General features: G+C 40.8%; 1 protein-coding gene across 3 annotated transcripts in view; it reads right to left on the bottom strand.

The window, feature by feature from the left end:
* The window catches only part of LOC125879015 (metabotropic glutamate receptor 4-like), a 277,294-nt gene that overhangs the window by 43,159 nt on the left and 209,699 nt on the right, over positions 1 to 24,436 (bottom strand). For all 3 annotated transcript variants that reach the window (XM_049560999.1, XM_049561738.1, XM_049562541.1), the window contains exon 7: positions 5,822 to 6,022. In XM_049560999.1, the coding sequence (XP_049416956.1) occupies positions 5,822 to 6,022 (201 nt within the window). The remainder of the gene's footprint in view (positions 1 to 5,821; positions 6,023 to 24,436) is intronic.

The raw sequence follows: 24,436 nt of genomic DNA, 5'->3' as shown, positions 1-24,436 counted from the left end.
ATAATTTCACATTTTTTTATTTTAAAAAGAAGTAGAAAAGAAGAACCTGTAGTTTATGTGCACCTGAGGGTAAAAAAGGCTGAGATGTAGTGAGAAAATAAGGAGAATTTAATATTCCGTAGCCTTGATCTACCCAAACCCAACTAACATCACTAGTGCTAAGACAACAAAAACAAAGAACAGTTCTGACTCTTCATACCTGCCAACATTAGGCTGTGAGAAAGACAAATGGTGTACCCTCATCGCCCCCTGCCCCCATATAACCCTACACTACAGATGAATATGATAAATACAAGGATGTGAAAGTAAAATGACTTCTAATCAGTAACAAATTTATAGTTTACAGTAAGAGAGAAGGAAATGATGAGGCCTAGTGTTACTGTGTGATTCTCCAGTGAAGTGTATAAACTACACTGTAGAGTGGAGTCTCTACTGACAGAGACAACCACTGACAGCTGACTCGTATGAACATCGAAAGGTCTGCGTCACATCTGGTGTATTAAATGTTTATGTCATCACGCTGCATTTTTATAAACACACGCAGGCGCCATCTCACCTCTCCATGATAAACTAGCCCACAAGTACCAAGTAGAATAGTGATGCACTGTTGATTCACCTCACACATTAACACTTAGACAAGTGGCTGTGTTTCACACACACGCAGCCAGAGATAAGTTTAAGTTAAGTTTATTTACTTTATTAATCCCCTGAGGAGAAATTCAATGTTTTCACTCTTGCTTGTCAATTACACACAGGTCCGAAAGACACACACATGTACAAACAGGACCTATACATGCACAAAGTGGAGAGATGTCAGAGTGAGGGGGCTGCCCTTGGTGAGGCGCCCCGAGCTGTTGGGGGGTTCGGTGCCTTGCTCAAGGGCACCTCGGCAGTGCCCAAGAGGTGAACTGGCCCCTCTCCAGCCACCAGTCCACGCTCCATATTTTGGTCCGGACGGGGACTCGAATAGGCGACCCTCCGGTTCCCAGCCCAAGTCCCTATGGACTGAGCTACAAGAGCTAAAAGAGTCAAGCCTTTAAAAAGCTTGGTGTTGGATGTTAGCCGCTGCTGCAAATTAGCTCGTGTTAACACTCTGGAGACCATCCTTCAGCGCTGTGTCTAACCTGCTTAACAGCCGCAGGATGTTTGTTGATCTAGTGACGTGTTGGGTGGTCGGAGATCAGACCCTCAGCACAATTCTGTTGTCTTCCTCTGGAACTGTGAAAGACGTCCACACCTCAACATGTTTTGCCCTCCTGACAGCGTGCTGCAGTTGTTGTTCTTCTTCTCTGAGTTTATTGGCGGCTCACAAACCAAGTTTAGATGTACATGTACGACCACACTGTATCAGGTGTGTAGATGCTACCCTTGTTAAGTCAATAAAAGCAGACTGGCTTTGTATTATTGACGCTGATTATCGGCTAAAATATTAATTATCCAAATAATGCATAATTATAAAAATGTCCCATTGTCGGCCTGACATATATATAATGCATCCCTAATACACACATTCATACTGTCGGGCCAAACCAGAAGCTTGATTGCTACAGGAAGAACCTCCAAAATGGAAGTAATCACCAAAGCAGTGGCCAAATACTATGTTATAGTCTGAACAATTCTAGCAGATATAATAAATTATATATAAATCTGTTATATACCTTGACACAGTTCTCACACCTGCCTACTGGATGCTGTACATTAATATTAATATCACCAGCCTGATAATTCAGACTGTTTGACCTTTGTTAAGTCTGACAATGTGTCCATTACAGTGAGCCATTTTTTCTTTAGGAGGGATTGTTCATGTTCTTGTCTCTAGTGAATATCTTATCCTCCACACCTGCATCAGTCAACACACAAGCTGCAGTAGAGGTCACCAGGGGTCTCATTAATAAACCAGTGTGAAGGATCCATACTAAAAATGTCCATTTGAACAAAAGCCAAAACTGGTATGTGGCAAAAAATATTCGACAATTTCTACAATCAGGCTTCCACCTCTCCATCTGCATTGCCAATTACTCGTCTCCAAAATGTCTGTAAGCATGGGTCAAAGTTTCTCCCATCATGGCTGTTTTTATAGATCACACTCTTTGTGTGGGAAGTGGCGTACGCCTCCTTCAGGCCTCGTTTTGTGTGTACGCAGTGTTTCTAAATGAGACCCCAGGAGCAGTTAACTTAAGGTTTTTCAGGATGATCAAACAAACATGTCACTTTGAGAGTTGTGTCTCCTGTAGGTTGAAGGATAGCTGCGTCAATCTCATCCACGTTCATCAGTAGATTTGTGGTAATGTTTCTGTGGTTTATGGAAGAAGCTGGAAAGCTATAAGAATGACGTCCCCCTTTCTGTTGCCAACAAAGCTCTTATTGCTTGATTGTTTCTTCACCTGGTAAAAACCACCATCAATAAGCACAAGACCACAACTGTTTCACTCACTGAATGAATCGGAGGTGTGGGCTCGTTCATTACGACTATGACTCATCTTCCGCACATTTCCATACACTCACAAGTAAACTTAAGGCTTCAAATGGAAGTTAATCAGCTAAGAACGAGACGACGCTTGTAACAACAGCAGAGCAGATACAAGAGCAGGAAGTGAGATGCTCTGCTCGTGTGTCCAGCAGAGAACGACAGGGTTGTGATTCGCTCTGGCAGCAGTGGTGCAGTCCAGACAACATTAGGAGCCACTTCATAGAGTGGCATCCACGCTGTCGTTATGAAAATGTCGCTGATCTTTTGTGACAGGAAAGCCTTCAAAATCACCCATTCAATTTTTTGAAGGAAAAATTATTTTATTTCACTTCTCAGATATGAATTAAACATTGAATTGACATTTTGCCAAAGCAACAAGTAGATACTGGAATGACAAATTAGCTTGAAGAGCAGGAGTTCAAATGAATAATTTATCTGTACAAACACTGCATACTCAAGTCTCAGAGAAGGAATTTTAATTGTCTTAAATTGCTTTGCTTTTAAAAGGCAGTGTCTATATAATGAAACTCTGGATCACTGCTCTTTGTGTGAAAGCAGTTAATTATTAATATGCCAGTCATGAGTGTGAATTTGACCGATAGCTGGGTGTAGAGCTACATGGAGGAAATGGAAAATGGGTCATACAACAGAACATAGTCACTGCTGGTGCTGGGTTGTGACCCACGAGATGTTGATGATGTCTGTGTGTGTAAAATCTTTATCTGATTGTGCAATAAATGCTTTCCAAGGTAATGCACATAAAATACATGAGGTTACAGGCATGTCACGATACTAGAAATGTATAAGTCGATACCAATATCAGTTAAATTCCACGATTCTTGATACTCAATTCAATACTACGGTAAAAAACAAAAACAAAACAATAATAAATTCCATGTACACTCTATTGTTAATAATATTTAATCTAAATCTAATTCAAATTTTGTTATTAATCACAGATGGTTCCCCTCTGACACAAAGTACCAGTCTGTGTGGGCTCATGAGATTTTGTGGGAGATGAAACATTTGTTCATATATAGCCTTCATTATGTCAACATATTTCTCCTCCCTCGATGTTCTTCAGCACTTGTACATTAAAGATTTGACAGCTGGTGTTTGTGGTATTTGTCCCACCCCTCCTCCACTGTGACTGGATGCCTGGGTAAAAAGTTATAGTGATAATCCAGTGTGTAACGCAGCGCTTAGAACAAGATAGACACTCAGTGCATTGTCACATTGCTGCTGTTAGTAGCTAAGTGTAAATACGCGGTGCTCCCATCGAAAAGAAGTAACAAAATACACTGACCTCTGGAAAAAAACATTATTTCTTTTCGATGAGACAAGACGAAGTTGTCTCTCCAGCTGCACTTGTCTCCATCTCCCACATGTTGTTCTTCTTCTTCCTTCGGAATTTATCAGCAGACCTGAGGCCTGTACTACAAAGGCAGTTCAACTTACCTACAATTTCTTTTGTTATCTGGTTTGACTAACCCTAACACTGGCCATCTGGATAACAAGTACTACAAAGCTGGCTATCAACTAGTTCAGTTAGCTCTGGGTTTTCCTATCCAGCTGCAAGCTTGTTCACGTAAAAGAAGCGTGGGTGTTAACTAAGGGCAACATCATCAGAACCATGAATGAAGAAGGTTACTTCCTATCGATTGAGATGAAACGGTACTGAAAGTATCTGCAACTGCAAGACAGTAAAAGTCAGTGATGTGGGATGTACAGTAAATAATACTCTTTAATCTTATCACGAAAAATGTAGAAATATTGTAAATACTATCCAAAAGTACACTGTCGGCCGAGACTTAAATTACGTGTAGGTATCACTGAGCTACACGTGACATTAATATAGAGTTTTTGCTGACAAACTCCTCTGAATATGTCACATACTGTAAAACACTAGACCGTTTCTGCTACTGAAGTAAAAGGTGGAAAAGTAGTTAATGACTGATGAGGTCTGTCTGACTCATATGTTGCATTAATAATAATGGGAGCCAATTAACAGTTTTTGGTGTCTCATGTTATTTTGAGCTGCAGTGGTGAAATCAGAGTGTAAAACAGCAACACTGTCACTGCGGACTAAAATAAACCTTGCATAATTTCAAACAGTGCTAAAATCATGTGTTTAGTGTTGTAAACGAGTTCTCCATTTATTAGAAGCTCTGGTTTAAAGCCAGTGGAAACAGAGCCCTGGAGCAACGAAATGATTCTACTGATCTATAACAATATATAGGCTATGCTTTTTTGACTGAGACTCTGGACTTTTGTCCATGGATTCATTTTTTTTTCAGTGATCTGATTGGTCAGAGGGTGGGGTGTTGACAGGCTGTGAACCGATACTCTGAAGTTAACCTGCTCAGGTGCAGGTCAGTTGTTCAGCATAAGGGTGAGGTTACCTCTTTAACTCCAAATCCTGGTTTGTAGTACAGGCCTCTGGACACTTGAAGACATAGATTAAGATTTTATTGTGTACCTACATGTCAATAAAGGGGCTGGCCCAAACTGGTCTCTCTGACCTTTTACGACCACACGACACGGGGTGTCCAGTAGCTCACCTGGTAGAGCGGATGCTCCATGTACAAAGGCTTTGTCCTTGTTGCAGCGGCCTCAGATTCAATTCCAACCCCCGGCCCTTTGCTGCATGTCATCCCCCCTCTCCCCCCCTTTCAATCTAAAGCTGTCCTTTAAAAAAAAGACAAACAGCCAAATAAATAATCTTAAAGAAAAAAAAACAAAACATACATCCTCCCCAAAGGTCACTCATGTCAGTTGACAAGTTGCTTCTTGTTGTCCAAAGATCGAGACTGAAGCACAGGGGAGATCGCGCCTTCTCAGTTGTAGCCCGCAAACTCTGGAACGAGTTGCCTCTACATGTTAGCAGGCACTGACACTGCCTGTTTTAAATCATGTCTTAAAACACATTTTTATTCTCTGGTTTTTAAATCACTATGAGCATTGCTTTTTTCATATTATTGTCCTTGTCTCTTTAAAACTTGTGTCTTAACTGTGATGATCTCTGTGTTTTCCCTGTGTCATTTATTTTCTGTTTTTATATTCTCCTGTTTTGTTTTCTCATCGTACAGCACTTACACAACTGTTGTTTTTATGTGCTATATAATTAATTTGGATTGGACTGAAGGCATTTATGCTGCCTCATCAGGTCTGGAAGGATTTCATCCCTGGTATCTCTGATACTGAAGGAAAATGAGTTCTGATTTTTGGCGTCAATTTGGTACCAAAGTAAAGGTTCTTGAAACATCCCTATGAGGTAATTAAATCTATATTCTTTCAGTGTTGCCAGGGGTTTAATACTTAAATACTCTAATTATAATAAACGTGACCAACCTGCAAAGTTCAGACGGCGGATGTGCTTGAGCAGATGAGTGCCATTGATGGGATCCATTTTGGCGCAGAGGCCCACCTTCCCCGGGCAGAGCTCCTGGTGCATGTTGTGCAGAGCATGAGCCATAGCGTAGACCGCATCGATCACAAACTGCACCTTTCCTTCCTGCTCGTAGTTGGAGTCCTTTCCTATCCGCTCCTGATCTGTAGGACACAGATACATGTATGTTAGTCACATCACATACTTCATTATGATGTATTGTGTGGTTACACGCAGCTGAATCATGCATGGTGCATCCTGTGTGGTCACTCATTTGGCTCATTGTTAAACATGTCAAGTGCGAGGTTGAGTCACACATTCATATCTATGTAGTTCAACAATCCTAAGGGAGGCTGAAAAGGGTTTCATGAGTGTATTTAAATACATGATCAGTACTTCTAACAGCCACATCATGCAATCAAGAAAAATGTGTTCACTTAAAGACTCAAGTGGTTTCAATGAACGGGTCCAGCTTAAAGAATTATCCACTTGTGAGTTTGTCCCTGGTCCTTATTTGAAGTAGGCTGATGATGAAGCAGCATATTTAGTGCTTGTCCCAGACAACTAATATCCATAATAGTGCCAAAAAAAGATTTTTGAAGAGAGCCATCATGAAACCCAATTATAGATTTACTTGAATATTCTACTCTGTTTATGAACAGTTACTAAAACGTGTGTTTTCGACACTTGTACCCTCGTGTCACACCCACTTTGGAGAGCAGCTCAGGTTGGACAGGACACTTCTGTGCGCTTGCAGTGAGCTGAACTTTTTAAATGGAGGGTGTGGCGTCAGTCCAAAAGGCGTAGAAGAAAATGCATCGCTCCTCAGTCTTGTTCTTTCTACACTGAATGAGTCTTGCCTCTTGCAATTAGCTAGAAGGTAAATATCTGGATCGCTGCAAAGGAGCAAATCAATTCCAATATCTGGAGTGCAAGGTTTTCTCCTCCGGGAAATCTCATCAGTTAAAAACAAAAACTCTTTCTTGTCTCTGTTGCAGGAACACCTGGATTTCCCTCTCAGTGACTTTGTTCACATTAGGCCTTGGACCTGCATGTCTATTCCATTAATCATGACCTATAGGCCCTGTGCCATTTTCCATTAGCAACTTTAAAACATGGATATACGTTCCATTGTGATCGAATCCTGACCCGCTCGGCTGAGTGTCCAACTGTGAATTAAGTCGGTGAGGAATCAGAGCAGCAGGAAATAGAGACATCCATTCACAGGACGGGGATAATCCGCTCATAGGCTCAATGTAATAACTGGTGATAGGAGTTTATTAATCCTGGCCCAGGTTGTTCCATAGGTTTTTGTGACTGTTAATTGCTGTGAGGAGGTGGGGTCTGAGAAGGAGATACAGCATGCCAATCCCAACTTCTCCTTTCTCCTCACGAGCCTCAAATCCGAAAGCCGTCTCAGTGTAAATGTGCTGTATGTGCAAAAGAGATTATAAAAAGCAGGTGTGTTCAGTTGAGATTAACAGTAGACTAATTACCAGGGATGAGCTAATGATAGAGCTGCATGTATTTATAAACATGCCAAATGGAATTATTAATTAAGCTTTGCAAGTTAATGGGCACACGATGGGGATGTGCAGCGGAAATTTCTGAAACACTGGCTGTACTGGTGGATGCAAAATTACCTGATGGTATGTGGCAACATTATACCTGATGTGGAGCTTTTTATTTAGCAAAAATGTGCCATTTGCGCCACTTCTGTGCCAGTTTTTAGAAAGATTAAAACTTTAAATGTGAATTATAAATGGGCCAATTTGTTTGGATAATGTACTCTAACGCCATGTTCACACCCAACGCAGAAGCACCCTTATATGTAGGATATATGAGGCGCATTTTCTGTGCCAGTCCGCAGGCAATTCTGCTCCTCTGCTCTGTTCAAATCACACGTACAGCTCCATCTCTGTCTGCATGTGTCTCTCTGTGTGTCCGTTTGTCTCTTTTGTTTTTTCTTTAGACACAACTGACAAATATGTGAAACCATGGGGTGCATATTCTATCATTTATCATAATCACATCATTTTATCATGTCTAATATAGCCTGAATGTCTTTCATAATAGATTATCAGTGCTTTTATTGCCATATTAGCTCGCAGCTTGCAGAAAAAAATAGACCAAATATCAAAGCTGTCACTGCAGAATGTGAACTGGCTGCAGAGCTCGTTGCTGCGGCACAGCCAGCGTGAACCCGACATCAGCTAGAAAGCTTTTCTGAATTCACACTGTACAAAACAAGACACATTTGGCAACAGCCTACAGAGTAACAAATACATTTAATAAAAAAATAACAGTTCAAAAATACAGATTTTTCTTCTTTTGGGGAAATCACGAAACCGTTTTAAAAACAAAAAAAGACGTGGCCTTTATCAGGAAGCACATGATTTGTCTCAAATCACATACTTCCCTTAGTACACTTCTATGTAGTATACTTTGTGCACTATGTACTCATTGGCGTAGTGCGCGAATTTCGACAGAGTAGTGTTGTCTCAAACCAAACACGGTCGTTGTGCACTCACCGGAAATGACGACCGCAAATTAGCTAGTTAGCAAACTAGCATTAGCATTTGCGTTATCGTTTGCGGTACCAAATCATTACAGACTGCTAAATTAACCCAATAAACATACTGCTGGCTTATATCCGACAACAGTATAGTGGTGCTTAGTGCAAAAAACACATGTATTTGTACAATGCAGCGACGTTAAAGGTCGCACAGTCCTCGGTCCCTCCCCTTCCGCTACGTAGCCAAGATGGTGACCTTTGAGGGCGAGAAGTGTCCATAGGTCCAAACTCAACTTCTTGACCGTTTTGAGTGCACCATCCGGGTACTCATAGTGCACTGCATTTTTCCATACTTCTCAGTGTGAATGCACTTATGCACTCAAAATATTAAGTGTAAGTACAGAAGTACGCGATTTGAGACACAGTAACAGAATGTAAGAAAAAGATGGTTGCATGTCAGACAATTTACATGTCCCCGTCAGCCATTAATCCCTGACAATGGACACTTGCTGAACATTATCTTTGTTAAACCATGGTCACTTGCCAAAGAAAAAAAAACTAAGATTATTCATTAACATTTTAATGCGTTTTTACAATTATTATCTAAAGTGAGGGTTTAACTACTACCTGTAACAATCATTACATCCTTTAAGGTTCTTATGCAATGGAAACGTTGCTCACTACTCCAGGAAACAGAACGAACCATAGACACAAGACTTGGCAAGACTTGGATATATTTCTGGTCCGCTCTGCTCCTAGGACCCTTTGACTCAACTATGAGCCAGAAAGCTAACTTTTTGCTAGCCAGATCATCAAATCCTTTGCATTGCGTACGGTTGACAAACAGTAAATATAACAACGAGAATACCTCACTATCCTGCCATGTCACTGTCCCCAAATCAATATCAAGAGTTTCATGTACAAACTATACACTGTGCCTAACTTAACAGCAGCCTGAAGTAGCAAGTTGAAAAGCGAACGGGATGTGAGATGATCTCTGATGTGATGTAAAGAATCACTAAGTTCAAAGGGCCAGTGTACTTTTTGCAGCTTGAGTGTTAAAGTCGCTCTCCTGTGATGTTCAGAGGATGAGGCACTGAAGGACTGCACTCAGTGTTGAATATAAATTTTCAGCGGAGGCTTTGACTGTGTCCCTGTTGCTGTTTACTCATATCAGACACAGACTGTTATATAGTCAGTTCATAACGGTGACAAGACAGTTTCAAGGGAGCTACTTAGTAGGTGTCCTTAATCAGGTTTTAATGGACAACCGGGAGTCACTCAGAATCCAGTATTCACAGAGACTATGGTAAAACCAAAATAGCACCAAGAGGAAATTATGCCAAAATAATAATCTGAGAATTTCCTTCTCTAACAAAGAAAACATATTATTTCTACCATGAAAGGTTTCTCATACACACATATTTTCAGTTGAGGAATTAAAATAATAAAAAGTACACAATCACACTTTGATGTTGTGACCACTAATAATCCTACATGCATGTGCTGTGGTCATACGTCTGTTTACTGGCTACAGTTTGGACTACACATCCATTATGGAAAAGTAGCGTGTCACCAACAGGCAGCACAACACAGAGTCAACAGAAAAAAATGCCCTGAAGAAAAATATATGTTGTAAAGGAATTCATCTTGCTGAATGCCCAAACACTAAATGGAACAAGGTGACAACAGGAAACATCCATTGTAAATACATGTCCAACCTTGTACCTGCCTGTGTATAATTACCATAATTACCCTTATTCATTATCTTACCTGTGGTGTGATGTTAAGTCATTTATTTATTATGATATATTGAGTGTTTCTATGGAAATACATTCACATTTACTGGCTCAGAGCCTAGAACAAATGTAGCCTTGCATGCATGTAAATAGCTCAAGGTTTTCTATTCACTGACAGTGTGGCAGCTCGAGTTGACGTATAGATTCTACTGTAGCCTCTGTTAATGTTCTGGACATGTGGATACCAGTGACGCATGACCAAATATTTGTGACAGACAGTTATTTTCTAATGCAACATCTGACTTCTTAAGGTGCAAGCAATTTTCAGCAGCCACTTCAATCTGAAAGAGTGCTCGCCCCCAAATCAGCAAAGGTCTCTTTCTGTTAGCCATCTTTCATTTACTACATCTCTAGCTCCTCGCTGCAGACCAGAGGCGTTTTAATGCCCCCGATTATCTCATGAGCTTTTGAAATGCATGAATTATTGTTGGAGGTTACGGCTCAGTAATTAAGGGCCACAGGGCCTTGATTGGACAGAGATTGTCACAGTTTGGCCGACATGCTTGTGCCATGGGGAATCCTGCGAGCCAGAATGGGTGTGAGAGTGATATTTCTCTTGCAGGCTTGGCAGGCCACCCACACTAACTTTGTATTGTCTCTTCTCCATAAGACCATTTCCCTTTTTTCCTGCGTCTCTCTCTCTCTCTCCAGCTCCCTCTTCATTGGCATTTTGGCGCTCTCGCACACATTTTCCAGGCTGGCGTTTTGCTTTCAGAGAAATCCATTCAGATTAAGCAAAGCAGAAGCAAAGTGTGGGTGTCTTCCACTCTGAGGTGTCACACAAGACATTTTGTGACAGTGTGTGTGGGCTCAGACCTTTGACCATTTTTTTTAGCTTGCGATTGGCCACAGGCCATTCAGTCTTTTCCTGCCAAAACAGTTGGGCTGCCTCTTAAATTAATCTGACACTGGCGCTGTGTGTGCAGCTCCTTTTTCATTATTTGGTTCATCTTAAAATTTGACTTTATATCTTATAAAATCTGAATTTACAGCTAAAGCTGCTTCTCATGTCATTTTAGGGCTGGAACCAACAATTATTTCTAATTATTGATTAATCTGTAGAATTTGATTGATGTTATTTTAGACTTTAACATATACATATGAAAAAATGTGGGAAAAATGGCAACAACAGTGTCCTAGAGTCAAAGATGATTTCTCCAAATTACTTTCTTTTACCAACTACAACCCAAAGATATTGAATTTACAAGGATTTAAAACAGAGAAAAGCAGCTGATATAAAAGACTCCCGCACACAAAAATAATAATTTTAATGCTGCTGCAATGTTTTGGTGACTAGACCTTCACCAGGCGACCATTGCCCTTCAACAGTTTTGTTACAAAACTGTTTGCCTGATGAAGGTCTAGTCACCAAAACATTGCAGCAGCATTAAAATTATTATTTTTGTGTGCAGGAGTCTTTTACATCAGCTGCTTTTCTCTGTTTTAAATCCTTGTAAATCCTATGCAGTCCTATGCACCTGTTTGAAAATATATGTACGAACTATTCCTACATTTGAGAAGCTACGATCAGCAAATGTTTTTCACTTAATAAATCACAAATTAACAATCTGTTATCAACGTTGCTGTTGACTGATTAATCAGTTAGAAAAAAGACTAGTTGTTTAAAAAAAAACAAACAAAACAAAACACAATTTGGGCGGATGCAACAGCCAAGAATTTAGTGATAAATTTTAACATCCATGTGTTAAAGTTGGGGTAGGCAATTTGTTTTGAGGGGATCATTGTAATTCAAATGGACTGAGTGAAAACAAGACTTCTGCACCTCCTTTTGACTCTGTTTCCCAGCTTTGGAAGATTGGACCTGTGATGGGAGACTATAGCCAATCACAGGAGGGCATTCCTATTGGTTAAATGCAAATGTGAGAGCACTCCCCTTCGGTGAGGAGAGTCCTGCAGAGGAAGTTGCTATTCAAGCATCTGCAACAACTGGCTACACTGTAAAGCAACCCAAAAAAGAGTTTGAAGTAGCGTCTGACAATAAACGAAAAAAAAAAAAAAAGTATGTCAATGTCAGCTTTTAGAGATGGACAAAAATGTTCACTTACTCAATGTTTCAATGTCTAAGGACATGTTTATGTAGCTAATGTTGTTACCTAGAGCCTCAAATCACAATGTGGCATCTCAAAGAGATTTTATAGGCACAGACCTTCAGAAAGCGACATCAACTCGAATTCAGCCAGCATAAACCCCAGCACCAGGGGTCTGATCCAGCCCGACTCCCCAAGGAATCAGCAAACTTTCTGTTGCTGCCCTTACACAGGTTAGACCCAGCCCACGTGACACCCAGTGCTGGTGTGTGCACTGGCTAAATTCACATTGCGATAGCCACTTATTGAAGGCTACTGCCCGCTCTCCTCCCGGCAAAGTAGTCTCTAGCTTTAGGAAATGCGGCGCAGTAAGGGTGGGATCTCATTTGTGGTCTGATAAACAGAGAAAGGACTCCACAGTGAATTAATATTAAATAGATCAATGTATGTGAACTGGGTTACTGTATGAAGCTTGTACATATGCTTGTGATCATTTCATGGGAGGGGCTTAGGACGGAGAAGAGGGAGCTACAGGAGGAGGGTTTATTTTCAAATTCTTCCTCTTTTTTTTTTTTGCCTCTTCCAGAAAATTGCCTACCAAAACTTTAACAAGTTAACTCATTTACTCTGAGTCAGCTGTAACTTATAAACATTGATTCTTTGAGCTGACCAGGGGTTGGCAAACTTTAGGGGAAAAAACAGAAAAAAAAATGCATAATTAGGTTATACAGCCTTTTAAATCTAATTAGCCTATCAACATTAATAATAGGTTTAAATCAGCATTCATGAATATGTGCTGCCACAGGGTGGCTACTCTGCAGGACATTATTTATGATTATTTGGTACTTGAACTTTGTAGCACTTGCAGTGAAAGCAAATGTATCTGTCAACTCACTATTAAACTGGTTATTTTCCTCCTCCTTGCCTTCATTATATGGATTTGGAATCCATAGCTAGCCAAGCTAGGGAGATCAAGACTAACTGCTGCTGTTGAGGTTCTGCAAAATTTAGATGTTAGGCATACGATGCACATTTGAATTAAAGAAATGATAAAACACCTTTTTTAATTCAATGTAAAGGCTACACTTTGTTTTTTTTGGTTTTTTTTGTTTGTTTTTTTAAAGATATTTTTTCGGGCATTTTTTAGCCTTTAATGGATAGGACAGACAAGCGTGGGGGGTGGGGGGGGGGGGACTGACTGACATGCAGCAAAGGGCCACAGGCTGGAGTCGAACCCGGGCCACTGCGGCAACAGCCTTATACATGGGGCGCCCCAAGGCTACACATTTTGACAACTGGGGAATGTTAATGAAAATTAAAATGTCCAAAAAGGACCTTAAAGCCACAGGGAGCCATTGGAGAGGGGTTAAAGAGTCACAGGTTGCCCATCCCTGAGCTGGACAAAGTAGAGAATAAAATCTCTGTTATCTGGTTTATGTTCTCTGTATGCGGGTGTCTGTACTATTTTACCATGGCCAAATGATTCCTTTCTACTGATCCCCGTGAGTTCAATGTCTACCGGGTCTACACTGGTATTAACTGCCTCCAGGAAACAGCCAAAGACAATTAGATATTTTCCTCAAAACACTCGACCCTATTCTATGTTGTATTTATTTTCATCATACAAAAGAAAATCTCCCCCCACACCACTAACCAGAATGCATGCTGGGAAAGGCTCCAGCTTCCTGCAACCCTGAACAGGATAAGCGGTTTAAAAAATAGATGCTTGGATGACAAAGCAAAGCACACGCTTGGTTTATCTGCATTGCTGTGTTTCCTGCTGCTCCCACATCATTAATATGCAGGAGATATAAGGAGCCTATGAGATGTGTCCCTGCTCTACCTCACCGCTCCTTCACACATTAATCAATATCGCTATTACATCTCCTTCATTCACATACAAAAGACAGGTCTCTCTCTTTTTTTTTTTTTTTTGCCAGTCACTCATTCCCTCCTTATCCTTTGATCACGCTGAGCCGTCTAACCCTCTCAGGACACCGATAATTCTGCAGCATGCCCCATGTGGTTCTCTCAAAGCTGCCTCAGAGACTCTGCAAAGCTCTCCACCAGTGGAGAGGCACCACGAGTGTCACACTTTAACCTCAAACAAATGCTGTGAGACTCTCTCTCCTCATGAAGCACAGCGGATAGTGAAGTTTAACACTACGATGTCTGTAATGAGAAAGGCTGGTCACAGAAGAGCTACTGACTGCACTGACACAGGTACCTACCACAGTCAATCCTGCTATAGTGAGAGTGTTAACCATGTCAGGAAATTAACCCTTCCACCTGGGTTTTATAAAAGAGTAAATTACGTAAAGCACATTTTAAGACTACAAAGAGTTAGTCAAAGTATGTAATCACTGCAGATCATTTACTTTTATATCAACTTGACTGGGTTTTTGATGTCTTACAGCATTAGCGATCACTTCAGTCAATTATTTGGTTGACTGCTCAAGATTTAGGCGCTGTGTGTCTCATAATCAGTTTATTCTACAGCGTGGAAGAAACGTGCTTTCTCCTGTTTGCAGTTTCAGTTTCATCCTTTTGTGTTTAGTTTTATACAGTCATATTTTTAAGGGTTCTTGTCTTGCTTGTTCACAAACCCGCAGATAAAATATAAATGAACAGCTTCACAATTTCAAACAGCATATTTATTTTACGTGTGGAATTTTATACTTTTACTGTTATATAAGACAATAGTTTATGTGTCCTATTAATTAGTTTTGCCTGTGTTGCCATAGCCTGATACTTTATATCTTATTCCTCTCTGCCAGACACATTCATTGTTGTCCAAAAGAGTTACAGTGTTTCTCAGTCGGTTTGGTACATCCCTCAGATCAAGACTGAAATTCTCAAAACAATTTGCTCAGCCTCTGCATTATCTGTACGTCATAAAATCAATTTCTCACTCATTAAAACCACATGCAAATGTTTATGCACCACTGTTTCCGGTTTCCTACATTATCAATTTCTTATGTTGATCAAAATGTATTATACTGGTTCTCTGTTGAATAGTCTTACCCCCCAAAAGCACGTTAGCATTAGTTAATTGCATACGTTGTTACATGCAAAATGGTTAGATAATATATCTATACACTTCTATCAGACTTTTTAGAAAGTGTTTCCTGAACTGATGTATTGCTCTCAGGTAAATCTTGGCTATTACTTATGATGGGAATGTGTGAAGCTTTAGCTCAACCCACGATTATAAAATTGTCTGAAAGAGCTCACAGAAGGGCATAGTGTTCAGGTGGGCCAAATGTTACCCTTTCTCAAAGATTTGATACGCTATTATCTTGTCTGAAGTCTTGACCAATGAGTGCTTGGTCTACCTTTGATTGGTCTACAAGTCAGGAACACAGCCTTTGATTGGTCACCAAGGCAGAAATACAATCTCTGATTGGTCCACAAGTTAAGAACACAATGACTGGTTGACAAGTCAAAAACACAGAATCTGATTGGTCCGTAAGTCAAAAACACAGCCTGCGATTGGTCAAAAAGTCAGAAATAAAGTCTCTGATTGGTCCACAAGTCAAAAAACACAGCCTGTGATTAGTCAAAAAATCAAGAACACAACCTTTAAATGGTTGAACGTAAGAAATACAACCTCTGATTGGTTGAGAGTCAGAAACACAGCCACCGATTGGTCAACCGGTAAAAAACTCAGCCTTTAAATAAACTGCAAATCAGAAACACAGCCTCTAATTGGTTCCCAAGACAGAAACACAGCCACCAATTGGTCAACCGGTAAAAAACTCAGCCTTTAAATAAACTTCAAATCAGAAACACAGCCTTTAAATAGTCTGCAAATCAGAAACACAGCCTCTGATTGGTCAACCGGTTAAAAACTCAGCCTTTAAATAAACTGCAAATCAGAAACACAGCCTCTAATTGGTTCCCAAGACAGAAACACAGCCACCAATTGGTCAACCGGTAAAAAACTCAGCCTTTAAATAAACTTCAAATCAGAAACACAGCCTTTAAATAGTCTGCAAATCAGAAACACAGCCTCTGATTGGTCAACCGGTTAAAAACTCAGCCTTTAAATAAACTGCAAATCAGAAACACAGCCTTTAAATAGTCTGCAAATCAGAAACACAGCCTCCGACTGGTCAACCGGTTAAAAACTCAGCCTTTAAATAAACTTCAAATCAGAAACACAGCCTCTGAATGGCTGACAAGTCAAAAACACAGCTTAGAGTCCAGAGTTAACTACTATAGTGTCCAGTATGTCAGATTTTACCCATCAGTCTTCTTCAACCCTTGGTGGTGAGACAGATGTGCATGCAGCTCAGCTGGAAAAGCTCAGCATCAGTGATATAGTGGACACTTTATTATCAGATAACGTTACAAACATCACAGATATTCTTCACTTGCCTGATCGAACAACAGCATGAGGCATTACACTTGCCTGAACACAGAGTGTACTTGCTTCAGGCAAGCGTTAATGTCGAGCCCTGTGTCTATACTGCCTTGAAAGCATAGACCGTTGCTGTTGAGACAAGCTTGTCATCTGACAGCGCAATGCACCGCTCTTTCTCTCGCTCTTGTTAAAAGTCAATCTACCTCACCCAGCAGTCAATCTCTCTCTTTGTCTTTCTGCAAGCTTATACAAATAATTATCCAGCCAGATCACCCAAACAAAATGCTGTTTCCTTAAATACAATGAAATGTCAGTGTTCTAAATGAATGGATGTGTTGGTCTACATGATAGATAGAATACCATGTTTCATTTTCGCACCATTTGAGCAATATACCCATGTGTGCAGCTTGTAATAAATACAAACTGTCACGGGTAAATAATAAGCTATCTGTGCACTGAAAATGTTTCACAAAAAGAGTGTCATAATCAAGCAGACGTGCTGGTTGGCTTCCACAGCACAATATCAGTCATTTCTATTTTAGTGAGACTCACCACTTGGAAAACAAACATTTCTGTAATCAAATAGCCCAGCCAAAATTGAAATGCTGGCGCTGTGCCTGCTCACAGGTCAGGAGGTAAAGACTGCACAGTAATTCTCCATACAGTGCTTCATGTACAGTTCTGCCTGAGGGATGTTTCCTGTGTTTACATTTGTATTGTGTATCATTTTCCTTTGTACTATGCAGCGCTGCAAAACAGACTTTGTATTTTTCTTTTCTGTGTTGCAATGACATGGTCTGTCAACAAATTACAGTGCATACTAGGGTTGTCAAAAGTATCAATACTCTGAAAAATATTGATACTCAAACGCTGTATCCGGATACAATACTAATTTACAAAAGTATCGATACTAACAGTGCACACCACCTCAGCACCTGTCGGGTGCGCGCGACGGGTCCGACGGACATGCGCTGTGCAGGCAGCGTCTGGCAGGCACAGAGCCCTCGCTGCAACCCGGCTTGTTGTCGTCGCTGTGCATGCATGCACACATTTCTGTTGCTGTAATATGGCCAGCGTGGCTGCAGGAGGATCAGAGCAGCCAGTTTTGGTCAAAAACGATAAAGGAAAAAGCGCTCTTGGAAATATTTAGTGAAGTGAACACAGCAAGCTGCAGACAGCAGGTACAGCCCCTCCCCTCACTAGCAGCTGAGCAGCTGGTGTCGCCAGTATCAAACTAAAATATAACTTCTAACATTAATGTGGGAGCTAAGCAGAAAGCTTTACCTGTCATGGCCGTCTGTAACATTAATAGACAATGTTAGTTTAACAGGACAACACAATTATGTGTGTCTGAAAAGTTATGTTAACTGTAAAGTCACAGATTGAAGCTGAAAAAACGTTTGGTTTCTCCCGTAACCCCTGGTTCTCTGATCACATAGTGAGGTAGAAACAGGAGCATCCTGAGCCGAAACCACCAACTCTATTTGATCAGCAACGAAAATATGGTGCCAATTCACCAGAAGCACAGAAAACAAACAGGGCTGTAGATAAATACATTTGTATGGACAGATCTTGTTTCTGGTTGTTATTTATTTTGGGGGGAATTTTTGTTGTTATCATTGATGTTACTGTTCTGATCTTTATTTAAAAAATGACATGCCTCTTAATTTTTTGCTGCTGTATCGAAAATGTATCGAATGTATTGAATATTTACCTGGGTATCGATATCAAGTTTGAAATTTTAGTATCGTGACAACCCTAGTACATACTGTATGAATGTGAATCCAGTCCAGTTGCTTTCAAACAGTCTCCCACATACAGTAATGTATAACTGTGTACTGTTGGAACTAATGTATGACACACAAAAGAAGTGTAGCCTTGTGCATTTCCTATCATTATCATCAAAACCTTGGACATACAGTACAGGCCAAAAGTTTGGACACACCTTCTCATTCAATGCGTTTTCTTTATTTTCATGACTATTTACATTGTAGATTCTCACTGAAGGCATCAAAACTATGAATGAACACGTGGAGTTATGTACTTAACAAAAAAAGGTGAAATAACTGAAAACATGTTTTATATTCTAGTTTCTTCAAAATAGCCACCCTTTGCTCTGATTACTGCTTTGCACACTCTTGGCATTCTCTCCATGAGCTTCAAGAGGTAGTCACCTGAAATGGTTTTCCAACAGTCTTGAAGGAGTTCCCAGAGGTGTTTAGCACTTGTTGGCCCCTTTGCCTTCACTCTGCGGTCCAGCTCACCCCCAAACCATCTCGATTGGGTTCAGGTCCGGTGACTGTGGAGGCCAGGTCTTCTGCCGCAGCACTCCATCACTCTCCTTCTTGGTCAAATAGCCCTTACACAGCCTGGAGGTGTGTTTGGGGTCATTGTCCTGTTGAAAAATAAATGATCGTCCAACTAAATGCAAACCGGATGGGATGGCATGTCGCTGCAGGATGCTGTGGTAGCCATGCTGGATCAGTGTGCCTTCAATTTTGAATAAATCCCCAACAGTGTCACCAGCAAAACACCCCCACACCATCACACCTCCTCCTCCATGCTTCACAGTGGGAACCAGGCATGTGGAATCCATCCGTTCACCTTTTCCGCGTCTCACAAAGACACGGCGGTTGGAACCAAAGATCTCAAATTTGGACTCATCAGACCAAAGCACAGATTTTCACTGGTCTAATGTCCATTCCTTGTGTTTCTTGGCCCAAACAAATCTCTTCTGCTTGTTGCCTCTCCTTAGCAGTGGTTTCCTAGCAGCTATTTGACCATGAAGGCCTGATTCGCGCAGTCTCCTCTTAACAGTTGTTCTAGAGATGGGTCTGCTGCTAGAACTCTGTGTGGCATTCATCTGGTCTCTGATCTGAGCTGAACTTATCCTCAGAAGCAGAGGTGACTCAGTAATGATGGCCACTCGTTTTTCTTTAGTTAGCCGATTGGTTCTTGCCATAATATGAATTTTAACAGTTGTCCAATAGGGCTGTCGGCTGTGTATTAACCTGACTTCTGCACAACACAACTGATGGTCCCAACCCCATTGATAAAGCAAGAAATTCCACTCATTAACCCTGATAAGGCACACCTGTGAAGTGGAAACCATTTCAGGTGACTACCTCTTGAAGCTCATGGAGAGAATGCCAAGAGTGTGCAAAGCTGTAATCAGAGCAAAGGGTGGCTATTTTGAAGAAACTAGAATATAAAACATGTTTTCAGTTATTTCACCTTTTTTCGTTAAGTACATAACTCCACATGTGTTCATTCATAGTTTTGATGCCTTCAGTGAGAATCTACAATGTAAATAGTCATGAAAATAAAGAAAACGCATTGAATGAGAAGGTGTGTCCAAACTTTTGGCCTGTACTGTAGTTCACATTAGAAAATACTGAGTACAGTTATATTGACAACATGACTAAGCATTTTGACTCTCTTGTTTGTAGACAATGACACAAGGACTTGTTATTCTGACGGCACTGACATGTTTATGGACATAAAGATTTAATTTTGAGAGATGAACGAAGGAATTTGAGAAAGTTCCAGGCTGCTGAGGGAAATTCATTTATAATAATGGTGCTAAACAACACTTTTAAGACAGTATGGGTGCCTAAACAGTGCCTGAACCGATTATTGAAAAATTATAAATTTATTCTATTAACTATATAATATTAAATAATTCATTACATTCATTAAATGTATGATATATATGGTATATAATAACATATTCCATTCCATAACCGCTTATCCTGTTGGGGGTTGCCGGGGGCTGGAGCCTATCCCAGCTGTAACCGGGCGAGAGGCGGGGTACACCCTGGACAGGACACCAGACTATCAGAGGGCTGACACATAAGCCCTGTTTCCACCAAATACTTTCGGTATGGTACCTTTGGAACCGAAAGTACCCTTCAGACATGGTACCCACACCCTTAAATGTGGGCAGGGTTGTTGTCACTCACTGCTCCATCCAGCACTCACTGTATTTCCTCCTTACCAGTGACACAGATGGAAGTCTGCACCTCGTTTATCGTCCACAGAACGAGGCTACACGCCATCATTTTCAGAACAAAAATAAATCAGGCTGCAGTGAGAGTCTCTCTCCATGGGATATTTAAAAATAGCAGGTTTGTGCATTTAGTCCTTCTCAGGCAAGCTCAGAGGTTTAGTGTTGCCGTGGCCCGATGCGAGTCACATTGTCAGCTCGTGCACTGAGTAACATTACAAGCAAACGTTCAAGCTTAAAAGTCGCTGGCAGTCGGCGAGTCTATTAATTAAACTCTTCACGGGATGAACAGTGGTTACATGAGCCTCAAAGCCAGCCACAACTCAGCCCTGAGCAGAATGACCGTCCTCTATTGACCAATCAACAGACTGCAGTGTTCAGAGCTCCACCTTTTAGTACCAGATCTGTGTGCTAGGTACCCCAACAGAGTGGGGACCAAAAATTGGGACAGTACGGAGCAGTTCCATTGGTACCACCCACAACTTTTCACAGTGGAAACAGAAAAAAAGCGTACCGAACTGAACCATACTGTCCCGTATTGTTCAGTGGAAACAGGGCTATGAGAGACAGACAACCATTCACACCTACGGCCAATTTAGAGTCACCAATTAACCTAACCTGGACTTTGGACTGTGGAAGGTAGCCGGAGTACTCAGAGAAAACCCATGCTGACATCAATCAAATATGTGATGCTGCTACTCTTTTTCTGTTATCCCCCAACCCTGTCTGCTAATTACATAACACACCTAAGTCTCTGACAGTGGGATCTGGTGACACTAAGATAAATAGTCAGTCTTGTCCTTTCAAACCTGTGGTGGGATGTTCAATGACAAATTTTCACTGTAAGATCTGAAAGTAGAACTTGATATTTTTCACTTTGCTGCTCGTGTAAACCGATATAGATACTTATAAATATCCCACTAACCTTCTGTTTTACGACTCCAGAGACACATACATGAAACTCTCCTTGGATTCAAGACCGAAATCTGATGTATGCACAGCAGCAGTAATGCACCTTATTTGTGCCAACTTTAAACCCCTGCATACACACCCTTCCATATGTTACACCCCAGTTATTCTGAAAATGAAAACACATGTTTTGAGTGTTATCCAGAGCTCTGATCAGATGGCACGTTCCTGAACCGTCACTGGAGCTCCCCAAGGAGCTTGTCGATGTTTTCAACAGCACTCCCGCTGGCAGGTATCCAGGGGTCACTCCTTCCAATTTTGATTCTAACTCATCTATCAGTATTATCTTATCCACCTGAGTGTCTCCCTACATACAAGCCTCTTGTGTTCTCTCTCGTGCTCAGTGTTGGGACTGTGAAGACGATGCCAGCTGTTGGTTTTGGAGCCCACCTCTTGAGTTTAAGTTGTTTCTCTCCAATGCATTTAGTGAGCCTGTTGTGTTTCTGCAGCACTGTTTTAGTTGTTTACTGTTCTGCCAAGACCTCCCTTTGTCAAACCCTGATTCTATAAATAAGTAAACATCAAGATTCTCCTGAGTTTTGAGTCTCTACACTGGGTGCTTCCCTCTTATTATTGGACATCATTACAGCAAATATAGGAGCATGATAATCGTGCCCACAATTACACGTAAACGGATGTCAACCCATTTAGAACTGGACATACATCAGAGACACTATGTTTTATCTGGCAGCATCGTCCAAGCAGCTTGTCAGTTCAAATGCACAGTATGAGTGGGCAGTAGTTATAATCTTCTTCTCTCTATTTGCTATTTTAATATATATATATTTATATATAGCATTATAAATACAAAGTGACATTCTACATTTTCGAGAGCCTTGATTATGAAACCTTTTAATGATAAACAATCAGACATCTGCTCATGGGTTATTCAGTAAATTAACTACCTAACAAATCAAGGTTCTTCATCACTTTGGTATAAAAATGCTGTAAATTCAATATTATCATAAAGCAGTCCTGCTCACTGATTGGTCTATTACAATCAGAGACATTCAATGGAAAGCTACCCAAGGTATAAAAGGTACAGCAGAATCTGAGGGTTAACACATTACTGTCAGGTCAAGGTATCTCCATCTAATCACCTGATAATGAGCAGCAATTTCCAGTGCACACAGCATTGTGAGGGTGTGGGTGCATCAAAAGATAATTTTGAACTATTTATGTATTTATTTTCCTTTTTCATTATTTTAAATAGAATAAATATGATGATATGTTTTATTCGCAAATACTACATTTTGTAACTGAGAAGAGAGGTAGTGGTATGCTCAAGATCCGATTGTTATTGTCCAAAAACTCAAGGAAAAAATGCAGGTGCTCTTGAAGAAGAGGGCTCAAAATCTTACCAAAGACGAAAAACAAACTTTAGGCACTCTTGCATGGAGCAGGGAAAGAAAAAGGTAGCTTGATTACTTCATTAAAAAGCCTTTATTTTATTATGGCTTGTACAAAGATACTTAAAAAAAAACGACTGGTTTCGACCTCTTGGGTCTTCACCAGGGTTACAAATGGGGTTACATTTTGTAAACTTGTGTCTTTTTCTACACTTATGATTAACCACCTTTAGGGGTATTTTTGATTTGTATATTAATTTTTAGATTTTTGTACTAGAAATTCTGTCTTCACTTTTTTACTACTGCGATGATTTGTTAAACTTTGAAACCCCCAATAAAAAATAAAAAAAAGCTAATTTTGCACATCAAGTTTGAGTCTTTTTTGTTCAAACAGTTTTGAGAGCTGTTGATTCAACTTTATCAGCATTTTAAAGGACATAGATTGTGGTAGGGTTGTGATGAGAACTGATACTTCGGTACCAAGTCGATGCCAACACACAAAAAATACGTCGGTACCTGGATTTTTTTTTTTCCGGTACTGTAAGTACCAGATACAACTTTGCCGTGTCGATTCCTGTCGGAACTGACGGGGGCAATATACGCGCATCAGTCTGTGCCGAGGACAAGCACCGAAGAAGAACGCCTGTTCTCCATCGTCTTTGCTGGAAAACAATGGCTTCTGCAAGTGCTAGAGCTGAGATCAGGCCTAAAAAATCCAGCCTGACCTCACCAAAGCCTGTGCATGTTCTGTCCGAGTCCGGCCCGGCACGTCCCTGGGGGCACGAGCCCGGTTTAAACCCGACTTTTTTTAAGGATACGAACGTGGACACTGATGGCTGACTCTCGTCTTTCTTTCCATGGCAAGCCTTCGTCATGTTCCTCTTAAGTGTCGAGGTCCCCGTCTTTTTGCTGTCATATACCAGCATCGCGCTGCACTTGATACACTCGACGAAGCCGACACCTAGATTGTGGTACTAATACTTTGTCTACCGCATTTTACATTAATGATAAAAATGAAAAATGAAATCAGGTAACTGATAACACCTACTGTAAAACCTCAAATAATAGCCCGGGCTATAATTTGCTTAAAGCTATAGTGCGTAACTTCTGTCGCCTCCCAGCGGATAATGCACTATTACAACTAACTTCCATGTACACAGAGTAACACTTGCCTTTGTAGTAGGATCCACTTCTGAACCGTGTCTCAGCCGCTTCTCCACCATGTTGCTTTCTCTTTCTACCTGCGCTCTACCTCTTGCTATGACACTCTCCGCTCTTCCTCCCCCTCCCTTCTTGTTGCGAGGAAGCATTTCCTGTGTGCCAGCGCGGGAATGTTGCCGGTCTATACGCATACTAAAAATGATATATCTTGAAAAATACCGCGAGATGTTAGAGGAGCCGATTGGCTTAATCAGCATTGTGTCATCTCCTCTAGTAGTGGCTTGGTTGAAACGGACATTTACGGACCTGTAGAAGTTACACACTATAGCTTTAAATCACTGAAATCAACAGGCCTATATTTGGGA

Source organism: Epinephelus fuscoguttatus, linkage group LG1, assembly GCF_011397635.1.
Source record: "Epinephelus fuscoguttatus linkage group LG1, E.fuscoguttatus.final_Chr_v1".
NCBI lineage: Eukaryota > Metazoa > Chordata > Actinopteri > Perciformes > Serranidae > Epinephelus > Epinephelus fuscoguttatus.
Note: the sequence above shows the minus strand (reverse complement) of the source record. Positions and strands in the feature narration are given on the sequence as shown.